This window comes from Lethenteron reissneri, chromosome 31 (assembly GCF_015708825.2).
Source record: "Lethenteron reissneri isolate LAM-NWPU_2019-01 chromosome 31, ASM1570882v1, whole genome shotgun sequence".
Classification (NCBI taxonomy): domain Eukaryota; kingdom Metazoa; phylum Chordata; class Hyperoartia; order Petromyzontiformes; family Petromyzontidae; genus Lethenteron; species Lethenteron reissneri.
The window spans coordinates 9,912,810-9,932,004 of record NC_083809.1 but is presented as its reverse complement, the minus strand read 5'-3'; the positions used below and the strand labels follow the sequence as shown (position 1 = coordinate 9,932,004).

Here is a 19,195-nt window from a genome sequence, read left to right as displayed (position 1 = left end):
CAGCTCGCTCCTGAGTCGACCCTCCCGGTCGAGCTCGCTCCTGGGTCGACCCGCTGGTCGCCCTCGCTCCTGAGTCGACCCTCTGGTCGCACTCCTGAGTGGACCCACTGGTCGCACTCCTCCTGAGCCGACTCTCCCGGTCGCGCTCCTGAGTGGACCCTCTCGTCGCACTCGTTCCTGAGTCGACCCTCCCGGTCGAGCTTCTGAGTGGACCCTCCCGTCGCACTGGTTTCCAATGCTCAGGATCCTTTACTTTATGCCGAAAATTCCCCCTGGATCCCGCCCACAAGGCGGGGCTTCTTCCGATTTTTGCTGTGTCAGGATCTGTCCGTAGGCAGGTGTGTCCATGTGTCTGTCCGTATGTCCGTGTGTCCTTGTGTGCATCACTGACGGTATATTCGTTGTCACACTCCCTCCATAAAACCCACGAGCAAACAATCAGATGTTACAAATTGCCTCGAAGTCGTCTCTCTGTCTGGGTGCAATATTATCTCTTGTCTGGCCGTCTTCATGACCCAAAACACAGACGTTACAAATCGTCTCATAGGCGTCTTTGTTCGTGTTGCACAACCTGGAGGGAGGGGCAACACTCTCTCCGACCCGGCGCACAAAGAAATGGTTAAAAAGTTTTAAGTTAACATTTGTCCCTTACTATTTCACAGTTATGATTCTGTATGTAACCTAAGGTCTGTCGTTTCCCATCGTGGTGCCCGACCCAAGTGTAGGTGTTTCCCCGAGCGTACACACACTCCTATCCCGCGCTGCGGGGATACAAAGACGGCCGGGATCTCCCTTTCTCTCCGACCCTGGGTTTAACATCGTTGTTTTTTTTTATTATGTATTATATTCGACCTGGTTGTGATTCATCCCGTTATCCTGGCTTTTCCATAAGTTTTACTTTGTCATTTCATGCATATACTTATTACTATTAATTTATTTCCGATATCTTAGGTTAAGGGGTAAGTTTCTTGATCCTAGGAATTCGTATTCCTTGGTGCCTGGATGGTTATATAAGCGGAATATAGTTTACGGTGAATAGCGTTAACATTGATGTTATGTGCGATATTATGTATTGTGATGTCTTTAACTTAACTTGTTTGTCAGGGCTTTACTGACACGAAGTTGCATTCCATAGCCCGCAGTCTTTGCCCCACCCTATCTCTGCTCGCCGTTGTTGTTGCCTGCCGTTAATTCAAGGCCTCATTAATTTCCGTCCCTCCTGAGTAGGTGAGGGCGGTTGAACCTTGGAGTCAGTTCTGGTTTTTGTCTGCCTGCTTCTTCTTGTGTCCCCTGACCCCGGGAGTTATTATTCTACTTTATGGCCTGTCGAAGCCCCACTCGCTGTTGCTGGGCTGGTGTTGTTCCCGGCTTTTGCTTACGTTTGCAGTTCGCCGTGCTCTTGATTTCCTTCCCTCTTCAACCTTATATTGACTATTCGCTCCTGTCTGGGTGCGATTCAATTTTGACTTAGGAAGGTTCTGATTGTCATATGCTTCGGGTCGAATTGTATAGAAAGTATTGAAGTATGGAAATAACATTCCATATTGACTTAATAATGGTGATGGTTCAGTAGGCGTAACTTGTGGCCTGGTTTAATTGGAGTGGGTGTGAATATCGATAACTTTAGCCTACCCTGTTGTTAAATTCCGACTTTAACGTTACTTTAATAGCAATACAGAATAATTGAGCTTTTTGTCTTAACTAGGCGAATGCGAACTTCTGGTGACCCCGCAGCCTTGTTGTTCAGCTGGGTCTGCCTCCTTGAGAGATATACACCACTCTTATTCTCGTCTCACTGTGGTCATCCAACCTTCTGCTCTGGGAGTGTTATTCTTACTTTCAGGTCAAAGGCCCCCTCACGTTCAGACGTGCAGGGTTGTTTACATCAGCTCCCCCCCTGTGCACGTGTTCTAACTAGCTCGGAATCCCTGAACACACAATCAGTGATGATTCCTGGCTTTCTGTGGTTGTGATTTAGACAAAGGCGCCTCTGTTTCTTCCATTGCCTTTGAGTCGACACTGCCCTATTATTTGCCCATGTGCTGAGGTCATAGAATTCGTTTTGACTTCAGTAATATTAACATTCAGTATTGGATTAGCAAATGGGCAATGGTTCATTTATGTAGCTCGCAGCCTGGTCTCCAGTTTGAGCGAGCGCGAGGATCGATAATTTAGCCTACTCTGTTGTTGAATTTCGAATTTTGACGTTACTTTAAAACCATGCAGGATGATTGGGCTTTTGCCTTAACTATGTCTGGCTGACACTCCCACTGTCTCTGCCGCCTGCACGGGTGACATGTGCCCGTTCATCAGGCCTTATCTTCCCTTGAAGCAACGTTGTAAATTCTGCCATCCTAGCCCTCCTCCGGTTCATTACTTAACAACACCTGGTGTTTTGCAGTTTGCTGCGCTTGGTGTGTTTCACTCATTAAAAAAACAAGTAAAAAGATAATATATAAAAATCATCAAATATTATTAATCTCAATTATGGAAGAAGGGTTAGTATACAACACCAGGTATCGGGTAGGGTACGGGTATCGGGTACCCGGTTGCGAACTCTGCCAGGCCCTGAAGATCAAGGCTGTCTCTGGTGTAGGCCACTCACTTTCAAAGACGATGCATATATAATTATCGGAGCGTGTTTATGTGCATGTTCACCACAAGTGCGTGTGGTTAATGCAGACTTGATTCCTTACAGTAGGCATTTATTTGGTGTTTTAATATGTTAACACCTGTTTCATTGCCAGAAAGGGTAAAATCTATTCTTTTTCATACGTTGACACTGACAAAAAGCTACAATTTTACATTCGTATGTTGTACACATTCAAATCGCATTGTGATGCTGAGAAGTATAGCTTACTATTTAAAGTAAGACACAACTTTGGATTGGGGTATGAGGACGTTTGTGTGAAAAGCCCTCCCATATTCCGTTGTCCAAATAAATACGCAAATCGCTTTTCATTACATAATCGGCTTCGGGAGGATTGCATCTCAAAGGCGGCACGCAGGCCTCTCTCTCTCCCACGTGCGTACAAAGGACATCGGTGAGTCCACGTGGCATGTACCCCGAGAACATCGCGAAAGAGCGCTGCCACTCGTCTTCATTTGCGAGCGTTCAAATTAGTAAATGCGCACATCGATGCAGAAGCACGCCGTTGACTCATCTGTTCCATGGGGTGTTTGAGAACGTGTGATTTGGGTGTCTCGGCGAATGGGAATATGTAATTGGGAACATGTGATTGGGAACAAGTGAATGGGAACAGGCATGCCACTCCCTGGAAGTGAATTAATTAATAGATACATCAATGCACATGTGCTGTAGCTTGGTTTGCAATAACAATCAAAGGGAATGTACTGGATGTGTTATGTACATCTCTATCCCATCTAAAACGATAAGATTCGAGGTAGGAATGTAATGGACGATCTATCATGTGGCAATCTTATGAATTATCACGTGTCATGGTCACGATTTCAGAATAAAAATGTTTTATTGTAGCGAACGTCAGTGCCTATAGTGTGTCTGCAGGGGGGTTACGTGAACCCCACCAACTCAAAACGTAGGCGCCCTGAAGGACATGAGATGTTTGCACGCGCAATTCAATGCGTGTGTCGACACCTCCCTCGTATGAATTCACGGATCGATGAAAGTGATGCAGTCACCACCTAAGTGATATAGTTTCAAGGGGAGGGTTTGGACAAGCAATGTGAGAACAAGTATAACCCGTAAAAACAAAGTTTTTCACTATAAATCCTTTATATGCGTGGCGGCTAGAGTCCTCTCGTCCTCTGGCTTGAGGTGGCTGCCGCCTATGGGTCAGATGATTGCATGGCAGCATTAAGCAATTGGTAATTACATATAATATTTTTGTCCTAAAAAGTGTAAAATTTTGGAAAAAAAATTTCACGAACATTAATTGTCACGCACAACGAGTCTGTGTGGAAAATGTCAGCTCGATTGGATCACGGGAAGTGGGTTAAAAAACGACCGAAAGATTTGCACGGTCCTAAGCAAGCAAGCAAGTGAACTTAATATAAAGGATTTAAAAAAACCCAGCATATTGACTACAATCACAGTACGCATGTCGTCAGCCACGATCAATCCACTGATGGATGATGGCTATCCCAAAACTGTTATTATCATGCACATCATTTGTCGTGTTTACTCCTCGAGTGGAGTTGAAGCTTTCAAATCTGCTTTAAGTTTTACCCACCCAGCAACATAGCAAAGGGCTGTTTCGTCTACATAACAAAGGCTCAGTCCCATTTACAGCAACCGCACCTTAACAACTCTAGCACCTCCCAGTTCAACCAGTCTACACAACAAAGGCTCATTCCTAGCAGCAGCCTCAGCCGCACCAACCTCACAATAATAATAATACAAAACTCCGATCCAGGTGCCTACCTTGCTTGGCTCCTCCCCCCCTCAACCAGAATATATACAAGGACGGGTCTCTTAGAATTTCTCTTTACTTGATACAGCAATCGTGCTGTGACGGTTCCACCTGAAGACGGAAGCTTGTGTTGCCTCCGAAACGTCGTGATTTTTATTTTACTTTTATTAATTTAAATTTAATTTTTTACCTACGTGACTTTATCGAAAAAACCTAAGAGTTTGGCCAAACATCCCAATGTAGGATCCTCTGAATATGTCTCGATAGTGATGCTCCTTTTGCAGACCTTTGTCAACCCACTGCTGGACTGAGGTCTACTGCCCCACGCTTTGCCGTGGCGACTGCGGAAGAAGTTCCCCCATCGATGCTTTAGTAATTTAGTAATCATCTTGACTTGAAGCTTTCGTGACTGCAGGAATTAATATTCTTTGGGTCTTTCGGTAAAGTCACGTAGAAAGGTTCAAATGAATGAAAGTAAAATGCGATCGAAACGTCATGAGTTTTTTGTTCATTTAATTTTTATTCATTTGAAACTATCTACGTGACTTTACCGAAAGACCCAAAGAATCAGTAATTATCATTACATGCAAATACATATAACCACGTTATTATTCACGTCGCCACTTAAACATTGCAGCTGAAACAATAGTATTTTCAGCTTGATTGCGATGTATGTTAAACTTATTTTGCACATAGCCAAATGCGCTAATCGAAGGTCCGGGGTAAGGACAACAAACTAAACTGAAAAAGCAGTTCTAAAGAAATGAGTTTTCAATCTAGATTATTTAAAAGTGCATATCTCCAGCAGCTTCCTAATATCGGAAGTAAGAGCGTTCCAGACGGCCGCAGAAGCGCATCTGAGAGTGCGATGCAGTGACCGTCTTTGTACGATGGCTAGCCAGAAGATTCGTCACAAGATTGTGTATGACCTGTGCTGTACTTTAGTACTTTGATTCGTACTGCAATATCTACTTTTAAATAAATATTGAAACTTCACGAAGAGAGGCTTCTCTTGAAACAAGTGTGACGCTATTACTTATTCGAGAAGCAATGATGACTAAATGAAATTCCACATTTCCCACCATCGTTTCTACAATTAGTCGTGCTAACAAGCTCATTGGAATGAAGATGCTTGTAATCACCAGCGAAACGTCGAACTCAAATTGTAACTGTCGTGGGCTTACTCTCCAACACACCGGTGTGTTGGTCTCGTAACGAATGGGCCACGTTCTGTGAGAAGTGAACGAACCTTACTAATTGGCTGTGTCGGGTGGTCGTGGGTTAACGACACATTTATATATTCACGCGATCGATCCCATAAAAACCTTGTTATGAAGCTCGACAAATCGAGTGGTAATTGTCCAGTGCTCAGAACGCGGGGATCATTAAAGAGAGGCATTACAAATCGGCAACCTCTGTCATTCAGGCGAAGCTTGTGTCACCGTGGTGTTAACGGTCATCACACCGCACCATCCGCCGGTTCTAGGCGCTGTCTCAACACCAGAGGTCGCAACCGGGTACCCGATACCCGTACCCTACCCGATACCGTTTGCGACCGTGGTGCGGCCGGGTACGGGTAGACCGTGAGTCACTGGTGAGTCACCGTTTGTCACTCATTTCCCAACGTCTTGTCTCTTCTCACAATTCAGGTTCCTAGAATCAACCCACCCGCGCCTGCAACATGGCTTCATCCCAGAGGTCGCAATCAGGTACCCGATACCCGTACCCTACCCGTACCCGGCCGTGTACGGGTAGGGTACGGGTACGGCCGGGTACGTGTACGGGTACCCGTTTGCGACCCTGGTGCGGCCGGGTACGGGTACGGGTAAGGAATCAAAACCCGTTTGCGACCTCTGCTCAGCACAGCAGTTGAAACAATGGGGCGCGTTTCTTCCCCCGCCTCCGTCCATACAGCGGTATGAATGTGTTACACCCACAGTTAGATATTCGTCAGGTCTCGTTTGGTGAGGTTCGCGTGGGAACTGCCGCTTCTTCTAAGACGCCTGGCCAGCGTGGAAGAGTAGGCCAAACATGCCTTCTTGAGCAAGGGCCGGCAAACCAAAATAACAATAGTTTAATTTTTTGGAATTCGGTAACAAAAAAACCTCAACATTTCAAGAGCCGCAATGCGTATGAATGCGAAATGGTCCTTAAAAGATAACATTAGGAAGCACTTCCTTAAAAAGCCGCATGCGGCGTCGGAGCCGCAGGTCGCTGACCCCTGCTCTCGATGTGGATCTCTCGAGCGAGCTGCCGTAGCTGCTGCTATCCTTACGGCAGCAAATCTCCGCGAGCAGGCAATTGCAGGGCTGCGCCTTCACCTCACAATCTCGCACGCACGGCGCTTGCCACCCTCTCGCGCTCCGCCGCGAGTGCCAGCGCAGAGTTGCCTTGTGGCAGAGGTAACAACCGGGTACCCGATACCCATACCCTACCCGATACCCGGCTACCCGTACCCGGCCAGGTACGGGTACGGGTACCCGTTTGCGACCCTGGTGTGGCCGGGTACGGGTAAGGAATCAAAACCCGTTTGCGACCTCTGCCTTGTGGGCACGAGGCAAGGGCAAGGTGCCAGACGCTGGAATCTCAGTGAGCCCTTTTCCTGCCTTCGGCACGGGGCGCCGAGCGAGATATTTCGAAGCCGCTGCGCGCTGTCGTTGACCGCATGGCGCTGGCCCAGAGGCCCAACGCGGCGCTGGGAGCCCCCGGGGTTTGGTGAACGCGGCACCAACCTGGAAGCCGACGAGCAGGAGGATGAATATCCACGGCGTGCTCGCCATAGCTTCGTGCCAGATGTTGCGCCTGCAGCTTCAATTAAAATGCTCCGGCTTCACGAGACGAAGTCTGCGGGGAAGAAACGAATAATAATGATGATAATAATGCGTCAAAATGCCGAGATCAGAGCGGCTGCCTCCTTGATTTAAGAGATGAGAGCAGCGATGAAGCCTCAGAAGTTCGCAACGTGAGCCTCGTGCGGAAATCGTTTTTTTACGATAAAATAATGGGGGGTTCGTTTGGTGCGTGGATTGAACCTTTAGAATTTAGGAAGCGAAAAACTACAACGGCGCTGATGCAAGTTCCTTCCGGCCACAGCAGACGTTTCACACGAGTGCTTCGCTGGAATAAACGAAAGAGACCCAACACATTCTGCCTGCTGGCCAGAACTCGTGAGGGCACACACATGTGCCGGTGTCCGCGATGTTAAGTGGGGGAAAACAAGCCTTGTTATGCAATCTTGTGGCGTCTGTTTTTAACCCGACGTTAATGGACGCAGCGGGTTTCGTGCCTGGCACGCTCGGGGCTTTGAGTGCTCGCCGTGGCGTCTGGGTGAACGACGCCGTTTTTTCTGCCACGTGGGAATTTCTGAGGCTGCGGGCAACCCCCTTGCCACCGTCTTTTCACTTCTGCACCGAGCGAACGGATGTGGTGGGTGGCAGGGTCTAGGAAGTGAGATTCTTGCCGCCTTGAAGGTTTGGGGGGGAGCGGGTGAGAGTCGGGGGTGGTGGTGGGGGGGTCATTGAAGGGATGGAGGTCTTGAGTGTACCGTAAACTCTCTGCTGCTCTGTTTGCCGAGTGTGTTTTGTTTACGACGACGACCACGCAAGGCCGCAGCAAAACAAAGGACACGCGAAACAGACCGCTCCAAAAGTAAATAATACATACTCGCCTATGGCTTTGAAACCGAATTACAGGAGCCGAGAATTTTAATTGGATAACTGCGTTGTATGTGTGGGGGTGAGTGGGTGATAGGGGGTGCAGCATATTGGAAGGTCCCAGAGGTTCAAGGGGGGGGGGGGGGGGCTTGCATCTTTTAAGGTCCGCACCGATTTGCTCTAATCTGATATAATTAAACTTCCTCGTTTTTTCGCTTTTTGTCTTAAATCACAGCAGCTTGGGAGATGAAGGGGGGGGGGGGTGCTCATAGGAGTCGGGGGGCGAAACCCCAACGGGGCCGCAGACTGTTGCTGTGGCTCCGCTCTTCGATGCCAGGATCCCGCCTCCGAGATTTAATCTGTATAATTATGGTTGTACTTTACGCCGTAGCGGCTAGATTAGATCTAAAACTTGATAAATAATACCCACAAGGAAGCCCACATTTTGAGGATCATTATTTTGAGTGCTTGTTACGGTCCGTGCTCCGCGGGGAGAGGGGGCCAACAACAACGGATGAACTTTGGGCTCCTTTCGGAGGCATCGCTTTGTGGTTTCAACTTGCACGCGCCGGAGTAGAGATATTAGAACAGCCCGATTTAACTGCATTAATAAATGTACGCAAATGTAATGCTGATGAGAAAATAACAGGAAGTATGTAAATAAATAATGAGGGGGTGGCGGCGGGGGGGGGGGGGCGCGGTCGTTAAATTAAAAACAAACATCATCAAACAACGCTGGTCACACAGGAATTTTCTATTAAACTAAACTCGTATATCAAACACCAGGTCAGAGCCAGTTAAGACGAGGGAGCTGATTTTTCGAGCTATTCTGGCTGTCATTCTGCCCCTGTTCTATATCATGTCTGTTTCGTGCGAACGAACAATGTCTAAATTGACGTTTGTCCAATTCCTTATGTAACTCACGTCGCCGCTTCTCGGGGCCCTCTTGGGTGTCCTGCAAAGGTCTACCCCTCTTCTCTCACTTGTCAAAATGTTTTTATTTTCGCCATCACTTCTGCGCTGGTGCCGTTCCCATTGACTCCATGAACCCAAAATCACTCTCCAGCCCCACGTCCTGTCTTACCACGGTCTCGTCTCGGCTTTGTTCGATGTTTTTCCTCTCGCTAAATTTGTGTCAAAACCGAAGCCCCTTATCGGCAAAAGGTTCACTCTACTTTAAGTAGACTCCAGTTTGAGAGTACACCTCCCAAACTTTGACAACTGGCAAAGAGCGAGCGAAACAATGTCGTTGTCAGTGGCGCCAAGCTCTTGATCTCTTCCCACATGTCAACTCTGCATGGCCTCATATCTCCAACTGCACAACATACCCCGGGTCTGCCATTTCCCGACCCAGATGTGCTACTGAAACCATCGTCCACGGCTTCATTGTATTTTCACACGACTATTGCAACATTCTCCTCCACGAACTACTCCGTGTTCCTCATTTCCAAACTACAGATGATCCTCCGCGGACTTGCCTCTGCCTAACTCTGCACGCACTCTACGACCTCTCATCTTACTCTGCTCCCCTACAAACACTCTCCACTCCGGCAACTAAAGTTTTTTTTTTTGTGGAAGCTCCGAGTCAACCGTTAACCAGTGAGCATGGTCGCTCATTCTCCTTTGCTTTCTCCAGATTGTGGAACTCGCTCCTCCCAGTCATACAGATTATCGACTCGCTGCCCCTATCCAGGTCCTGGTTGAATACCTCAAATGAACCCTGGCCTGTCTGCCTCTATAAAATAATGTGCACTGTCTATCGACAACATTTTGAGATGTGGGTGCATTTATATGCTATTGGGGTTCACATTGTATTGTGGGTTGGTGGATTGTAAGTTCATGCATCATCAGTAATTGTAGCAGGAGAATCATCGTTATCATCACCTCCATTTTCCATCCATCGTCATGTATCATTTCCATCACAATGATATGTAATCATAAACATCACGTTCATTCATCATGATCGTCATTAGGATCACTTCCATTGTTGACAATAGTCGTGATCATCATCGTTATCTTAATTTTCTTTTTCAGCTTCAACTTTGTCTTCATCATCATCGACATCAATATTAAGTAATGCTAAGCCATATTTTATTAAGCCATACATTTGCTAAGCCACAAATTCCAGCTCACTCTAGAATTCCACAAACGCATGAAAATTCCGCTTGAATCAACTGTAAATGCCTTTTTTTTCAAAAGAGAACCGATCAAATAAGGAGATCGTAACAGCAAACAGTTTTCAGTGCAACAATTAAAACTCCCATCTAAACATCATAAACGACAAACATCACAAAAGCAAAAAACTTATTCTCGAGTGCAACAAATGAACACACAGTTAAACATCGTAACAGCACATGTCACAATGCAAGAGGTTCTGTAATGCACAATGCAACAGAAATAGTTTTTTTTTATTTCAAGTTGAATCAATCCACGACGATCGCCCTCGAAAGTAATATCCGATGTAAATCTGTTCACCGTGGAGAATACGGATCCCGGTATGCCACGAGTGGCTTCGTCATCACCACCTTCTCCTCGTCGTCTTGCGAGTGCGAATCACCAGGCGCCCTCGAGGGCACGGCTCGGGGGTGAGGGGAGGAGAACGATTTTAAGAAATCTGATGCATCTGTGAGCTTCTCTTCACATTGTATCCCTGCTTTGTAAAGTCGTGGCTTTGTAGCGTGGATATGACTTGTGGCTTTCATTAAATTGAGCCTTGGGCACTTAAAAAACGAACGTTTGTGACGGCTATAAACTTGCAGTGCCTTGTTTCTTTAAAAGGTGCAGCCCCGCAATTTCTCACTCAAATCTCCACAGGGTATTTGGTCTACTCTTACACAGTATTGCTTTAGTATGTTACATCATCCAAATTCATGTGTAAATAAAATGTTTTTAAATCGTACACTGATAGAAGGGTAAAGAACCAATTATCATATTTTTACTGGCAAATGAGGTCCCCATAGAGTCTGATAAAGTACATTTAAAATGTTTAGTAGAGGCAAACCAACAGATTGCCTCAGCATAGCCACCCTTTACTACTGTGACTTAACCTTGGAGTCGAACAAGTGGCGATGCCCCCTGGCAGAATTCAACATTTTTCAAAGGATCTGACAGTAAAGAGTTATGTGCCTTGATCGAGTCGGCCACGCTTCGGGAACCCTGAAAGATTGTCTCAGGCGGGGAAGATCTGTCGGTTCAGTCGGTTTATGTGGCTCACCCATCGCTCAGAATCCTCAAAGCGCCCACTCCGCGAGTGTTCAATGCCCTCCCTTCTCTCACGTCGTTGAAATTTTACTCCGAGGGCATTATGGTAATTGGACCGGTGCTGAATGTCTGTACAGCTAATTGAGGAAGTCAAGGTTAAATATGAATGAGACAATTTGTGAAGCTGGTCATTGTGCTGACGTGCTGTACATTTTATCTTTGGCCAGGCTCCCGCAGGATGTAAACAAGAGCACTTATATAAACCACTTAGCCATGCACTGTGGCCAATAAAATCTTTGTATGCCAATAAAACCCATGTATCTGCTCCCACAACAGGAGGACGCATCTAGTCTCTCTTTTCAACAAATCATGACGACAATAAAACATTGCCCTAATGATTCCTGCAGGGGTTTTGATGGATCCCATTATGCAGAACGGTAGGAGGAGGAGGAGGATTCAAGTTGTGTTTTTTAATCTCGCGCAGCATCTCTCGGCACATTGTATTGTTGGTTGTCATCACGGGGCGCGGGATTGTGCGTGGGATTGAATAGAGTTTTGCGAGGGGCCCCTGTGGGAGAGTTTCTGAGGCCCTCCCGGCTTTATCGCGGCTCGATAACAATCGCAGGGCAATCGCAGGAGGTCGCTTGTCACGGAAAGGAAATTTGAGCACAAATACCAGCCCCCACACACACCACACACCACACGCTCGTTAAATCCACAGGATATTTGTCAGAGTGGGGATTTGAACTCGGATACCTGAGTTCGATTCCTGGCCACGACTAGCGTCAGTGGTGAATGATATCCAAACTGGTCCATGGTTCTTTCCCTGCACAAACTCACACTAAACCAGTGCGGTGAAGTATGGTCAAACCAACCCACCATGGCGTAGGCCCTTCATCTCGCAATAGGATGACAGAGGTCTGTAAATAAATATTACAGACATTTACAAATATTGTTATGATACTAAACTGTGGGTTTATAACTGCGCATAACAGGCGATGGAGAACTGGGCGGAGAGAAGCCAGGGATTTGGTAACCGCTAACTTGACAATCCAGTGGAAAGTCTGAAATATATCCCCAATTCTTCACTTAGGACAACTGAATTATTTCCTCTGTGATGAATGGGTGCTGGGCCGTTTTAGGGCACAAGCGGCAGGAGGTACGTGTGAGAATATAAACGTTAATTCTAGGTGGTACAGCATCGTGATTTGGTGAATTGCCACGATTCAAAGGATCGATTCAATTTTTTTAATGTAAATTCTTCTAATTTTATTTAATTAGTTTTTTTTCAGAAATGACTTGGTCACAAATGATGGCTCAACGAAGTGGCTTATCACGTGGAAATTTACAGCAGCCCAACAATCGAAACGCGTGTTTCTAAATGTGGAGGGAAAAACGCGACCACGGAGTAAACAAACAAACTCCAAATATACAGGGTTCGAATTTAATCCACGACCTCATGTGTACCAGCCGAGGGAGTTAACAACTCTCTATCGTGGCGCCCTTTGACAGTGAATGTAGCAGCTACTGGTGGCTGTGCAGAGATTTTGTGAACCCATCACATACAACATAAACAAATAACAATACATCGATTTTTGCACACATCATTCAACGAATGTAGCTTATAAAAAATATGTAAATGTATGAATCAATTGATGCATTAATACATCTATAATATGAAGGCTGTGCATATGATACTTTTAAGACGATGCTAACGATAGCATGATAATTCTAGACATAGGCGAATGTATTCGGTTACATGCGTCGCGCATAAACGACGAGGCTTCAGCAAAAAGCTAGCGCTGGGACTGAACGGTTTATCTGCCCCAATCCGTTTTACCATCGCAGTTCAGGAATAAGTCAAAGTACATTTTTTTATGTCGTTCTTGGTCGACAATGGATGTGTTTCGCTGATCGCAAATGTAGCCAAGTGGTTGGTGGCTGCACCTGCCTGTGTTTCGAGCGATGCCAATTGTCGCACGTGGGTGTCTCCGGCCGAGCAATCGCTGGCGCCCGGCCTACATATATATACCTCTGGTGGGAAATGTCCCCATGCCAAAAGTATAGCACGGCACAGGACTAGCACGGCACAGGACGTGACACAGCTACACGTCTCGAAAAGTTATTTGGGAAGGATAAATAAATGAAGCGTCAGAATAGATTAACATGGTGTACATTATTATGACTTTTTTTAAAAGAACGAGCGGTGGGAATGGGCCGATGGAATTCCTGAGTTTCATGCTGGTGACTGTGGCGGCGATGTTGTTCTATAAACTAAACTATTTTTTATTTTTCCTAGTTAAGGCCCACTGAGCTATACTGCTCTTTTTCAGAAGCGACCTGGTCACAAATGATAGCTCAACGAAGTGGCTCATCATGTGGAAATCTATAGCAGCCAAATACTCTAAACCGGAGGACGCGGAGAAAAATCCACATGACCACGGGGAGAACATGCAAACTCCAAATATACAAGCGTTAGGGTCGGGGTCGACCCACGACCTCCTGCATACCTGGCGAGGTAATTAACATCTCGCCACCGTGGCGTAACGATGAGGTCGAGGCATGAGCGGAGGGGAACATCTTCACTTGCGGGGCTCTTTTGGGGCTGCGGACGAGGGAGATGCTTTCCCCAGCCAAGGCCGATAAAACATTCCCGCTGCGTGGAAATGAACAATGAGAATTTCACGTGCAACTTCATTTGCTATCGAGATTGTCAGGTGGAATTATTTTGTTTGACGAGCTCCCCGATGCTCTTTTTTTTAAAGCAAGCGGCAGATTGGGAATGTAAACCAAGACGCCCATGCTCATTACAATACCGGTATCGTGGCGCTGAGGTTGGTTAAACCTGCCTCTTTCCATCACTGTGTGTTGACGTGACGCTCGCTGCTCGGTGCAGAGCGCTGGCGCGCGTTGTTTGAGCGGCTGTCGCTCAGAGCAATCGGGCCCCGTGACAAGTCCGCTCCGTGCGGAGTCGTGATGATCACAGAGACTCGAGACGGCGTCGGGCCAACATCCTCTAAAACTCCACAATGTTGACGAATAGTGTGAGAGGACGAGTACGCGCGCAGTTCATTATTAAGTGCGATGCAGATTCAAACGTAAACGTTTTTTTTTGTTTGTTATTATTTTACCAAGTAAGGCCCACTGAGCTGTGTAGCTCTCTTTCAAATGAGACCTGGCCACGAATGATAGCGCAACGAGGTGGTTTATCGCGTGTATTTTGTTTTTAGCAACCAAACCCTCTAAACGCGTGATGTTGATTCTAAATGTAGAGGGGGGAACCCGGAGGACCCAGAGAAAAATCCACGCGACCACGGGTAGTACACGTAAACTCCAAATATACAGGCGTCAGGATCGGGATCGAACCACCGACCTGCTGTATACCAGGAGAGGAAGTTAACATTTCACCACCGTGGCGCAGCAGCAGCACCTCTGTATATATACACACATACCACATACACCTTTATGCTATGCACATATTAACATGCCTGCACATACGTGCGCCATGCGATACATATATAGGCATATTGATATAAACACCCAATTGTAAATAAACACTCCACCATGTCACATGCTACACTGCTATAGGCGCACCCTCATGCACACGACCACGTGCACGCAATAAGCGTGTGTTCATGTGCACGTGTCACACGCAAAACATACAAACTGTAAACGTGAGCACACGCGCGCCAGTTTGCCGGTAAGTTTACCAACCCCTCGTAAATTTTGATTTAAAGCTTTCGTGACTGCAGGGATTCATCTTCTTGTTTCTTTCGGTAAAGTCACGTAGAAGGGAAGTAATAAAATAATAAAAATAAAACATAATAAAACAATTCTCACGACGTTTCGGCTACAACGCAAGCAGCCGTCTTCAGGTGAAGAATGAGACACTACCAAACTAGGAGCTTATATATAAGCTGCATTGGGGGTTGAAGAGCGCCTTAACAAAAAGAATGTGCATGTGAAGAGGGATTTAGCATATTCATGGAAAATGCGTAGGCGTTGGGCGGGGGGGTGTCAAAGTCATATTATGCCCATGCATTATGCAGGATCAGCAGCAACCAAGGGGGGTGCAGGGATTAGCAGTAACAAAGGAAAGGAATGTTAATGATATGTAGCTGCAGTTACTCAACAACCACGTAGAAAACTAAAGTATAAACTACATAAAAAACTAAAGTATAAACTGCATCGCACCATCAGTATACTTACTATACTCTATAATAAGCTGAGTTACTAACAGCAATTACTTGCTTGTTAAGGCGCTCTTCAACCCCCAATGCAGCTTATATATAAGCTCCTAGTTTGGTAGTGTCTCATTCTTCACCTGAAGACGGCTGCTTGCGTTGTAGCCGAAACGTCGTGAGAATTGTTTTATTATGTTTTATTTTTATTATTTTATTACTTCCCTTCTACGTGACTTTACCGAAAGAAACAAGAAGATGAACCCCTCGTAATTCAACAAAGTTGTTTAAATAAAATGTTGTGCAAAAACAACAAAAAAAGACGTGGCGACGGTCTGGACAAGGTACACGGGCAGGTTATCTCGCGAGTCCGAGGCCTGTGCGCTGCCGCCGTTTCGTTCCAGAAATTAAATTCTGCACCGCAGACACGCTGGACCCTATTCGGTCGGGGGGTCCTCACCGGCACTGCAGCTCGAAACCCGCAGCCTGTGAACACGCAAGGGGGTCAAGCAGAAGGCGGCGGAGCCCACCCCGTTACTCGCACCCCAAACAACCGAGCGCGAATAGCGAGTGGGCCCCCAAAGCGCGCGCGTGTGCATTTATATGGACGGGGTTGTCCGAACGAAAAATAAATTGTGCGCGGCTGGACAAAGTTACGCGAACGGGGCCAGCGTGACAGAGCGAGTGGAAGGGGGGAGGGCGGGGGGTGAGAAGTCGTCGCACGCTCTGCTAATGGGACAGATGCAATTTATCCCACGTCCGCTGGGAAGGGGTGGGGGAGGTAGGAAGAGAAACGCGATTTTTGAAAACGTCGCCTTTTGCTGCACTCGCCGAGGCATCTCGCTGGTGGTACCCCGCGCGGTCAGGTCGCGTTTGGTGGTGGTGGGGGGGGTGGTGGGGGGGGGTGGTGGTGGGGGTGGTGGTGGGGGGTGGTGGGGGGGGTGGTGGGGGGGTGGTGGTGGGGGGGGGGGGGGGTCACCGAGACGGTGGCAGAGTTGCCACGTTTCATTAGAAAGCGTTTCGAGAGGGAATCAACTCATGGACGGCGCCGCAGAAACACATCACGTCCCGAGGACTTTGTACTCATTGGATGTCCATTAGTGTGCGGGAACGTAGAACGCACCCTCTCGGCAATCTGGTGGTCAATTAAGGAGCTGTTTGGCAGTGACTTCCAGAAGGCAACCTATGTATGTGTGTGTCCTTGTCTTTCGGTGTATATGATGTGGCCAACATGTGCTCTTGATGGGAAAACGAAACGTCGCAATCGAACATTAACTCGTATTTTGTCTATCCATATTAACTTGCTACTCATATGCCATACGCCACACATTACAACGTGCGGATGTTGAAGATTGTGTTAATGAGAACGGAATATAATACCGTGTCTTTAAACAGTATTTATATACAAATACACACACGCATTCAGCCTAAATCTGTTAGATCGATTTTGGAACAGCGCGCATTGAGCAAGGCACCACATCATTTGTGGGGGGGGGGGGGGGGGGTGGTACCCATATCCACAGCCACAGGTGTGAAACCCCTCGGGTGGAATGTGGCTGCAAAAGCCGCGAGACCGTGTAGGTGAAGTATCAGCGTGTGCGCAGCGGCTGTGGTGGCTGGCGGAAGGAAGCGATGACGACTCGCGGTGTTGGCGGCGGTGATGGTGGTGGTGGTGACATCAGTAGCATAGAGCGACCGTGACGCCTCTTGACATTGAACTCGCGGCCTCCCGGGGCCCATCATACAATCGCCGCTGGGCGAAACGAAAGAGCATTTCAGAGCAGAGCGAGGCACGAGAAGAAAATTGGCGCAATCGGGCGAACGCGATCCGCGTGACCCCGCGGTGCGAGCGGTCGGCTTTGGCACGCCGCCCTGACTAAACGCAAACATCGGACACGCAGGCAAAAAACAATATGCCTGGAATTGCTTCCCCTTCCTAGTAATTTCCTTCCTTTCGTCGGCTGCTCGCCTTTGCCGTACGCTTGCGCGCTGTCACTTGACTTTGTGCGGCGGGAAAAGGCTACCGTGCCGCATTAAACCCCCGATGATGAATGGATGTGACCTTTAAACACGCCGTCGAATATGAACCGAGGGGACTAATGGGATAAGTAATCGTGGTACAGTGCTTGGGAAGCGTAATTATAATCCGCTTGATTAATTTAAGTTTTTTTGTAGCACTATGGAGGGCATACATGGCACTGGCGACACATTAAATAGCAAACTGTAATTGTTTTCCCTATTTTAAAAGACCGCTTAGTAAATTGCCGCTCGCCGCTTGGAAACGATTCACACAAAGCACGCGACACACAAGGGAGCGGGCGGGTATTTGTAAATGTTCAATTTAAGGGAGAAAGTTCAGGAAAACCCATTGGGACAACTCGACTATGAGACGCGGGTTGTATGGCAGAGTTGTGTGCTAATGATGTACGCTCATGAAAACATTTGTGCTTGAAGTAAATCAGCTGTGCGACTCCCTCCCTTCTGGCCCTCCGATCCCAGTTTTGTAGATGATGGAGGAGAGGTAGGACCGGGTAACATGCCGGCAAAAAAAAACCTCGTTGACGCATCAACTGATGAATGGGGCGCGTGGAACGGGAAGCTGAACGAGCAGAGGGGGTTCATGGGCAGAATGAGTTGATGGGCAGCGGGATCACGAGTGAAAACATCGCCCTGTTCATCGCTCTACGTAACGGGGTGTTTCAGAGAACATTCGCATGTTTTTGTTCTTTAGCTGTTTATACAATCGCAGTATTAGCCCGATGCATTTTCCAAACATTACAATTATCACGGGAACCGTGTTGACTTGTGCTGCGTGAAACACACATGCCACGGGAATGATAAACATGCACAAAACAACAACAATACTTGTACTTCTATGATGCCACTTGCCTTCCTGACGTTGATGATGCTGAAGCGGAAGATGATGGTGATGAGGATGAATAAAACGAGAAGATGAGCGATGAGCAGGGTCAACGGGAGTCACCTTTGAGAGCCGATGTAACGCGATGCTGTTGATTCTAAAGTTCCCCATCTGTGGTTGGGGCGTCTCGTCACTCCTCCGTCACCGACGCTGTCCTCGTCCTTGGCTCCGTGTAACGCGACCGCTGTCTTCATTAGCTCGCGACAAATGTTCCGCGCAGTGTCTATGGTGAAACTCTCGCGTGTAAATTGGACATTTGCCGCTCGCGAGTACAGCGTGCGCTCTCCCCCCCCTCTCTCCACGACGCTGTCCAGCGAAGCTGCCCTCACTTCGCACTTGTCTGCGGCCTCGTTGCTTCTGCCCGGGTGCAGCAACCCACGCCGACTTGGAGCGGATGCGCCTGCCTGTGTGTGCGTGCGCGTGCGCCTGTGTCTGTGTCTGATGGGCCAAGCGTGCTCCCTCCTTTCCACGCTCCTTCCCGTTTCCTCCCTGCCTCCCTCCCTCCCTCCCAAGCGACTTGTAGAGCGAGTGAGCGCCCTCCTTTCTTTATACTTGACGTAGCAGCGCCACGAGGGACGGGAGGAGGAGGAGGGGTGGGCGGTGCGGAGCGGCGGCAGTGGTGGAGGGGGGGGGGGATCGGGTCATTATCGTTAGCCGGCTATTTTTGGGAGGCTGCGAGGTGGCACATTGACAAGTGAGTGACGACGAGGCTCCGTGGGACGGATGAGAAGTCATATACAAACATCGAGCCCGCCACGCTTCGGTGACATTGAAGGTTGAGCCAACTTTCCAGCCCCACGCATGCGCACAATTCAAATGAATGTTCATCAGAGACGCGCACGCCAGGTG

General features: G+C 47.7%; 1 protein-coding gene across 1 annotated transcript in view; it reads right to left on the bottom strand.

The window, feature by feature from the left end:
• LOC133349784 (calcitonin gene-related peptide type 1 receptor-like) overlaps positions 1-18,810 on the bottom strand; it is a 51,393-nt gene extending 32,583 nt beyond the window's left edge. Inside the window, exons 1-2 of the mRNA XM_061563526.1 lie at positions 18,410-18,810; positions 7,124-7,235 (exon numbers count right to left, since the gene is read on the bottom strand). Coding sequence (XP_061419510.1) covers positions 7,124-7,171 — 48 coding nt within the window. The 5' untranslated portion in view covers positions 7,172-7,235; positions 18,410-18,810. The remainder of the gene's footprint in view (positions 1-7,123; positions 7,236-18,409) is intronic.
• Positions 18,811-19,195: the final 385 nt, after the last annotated feature.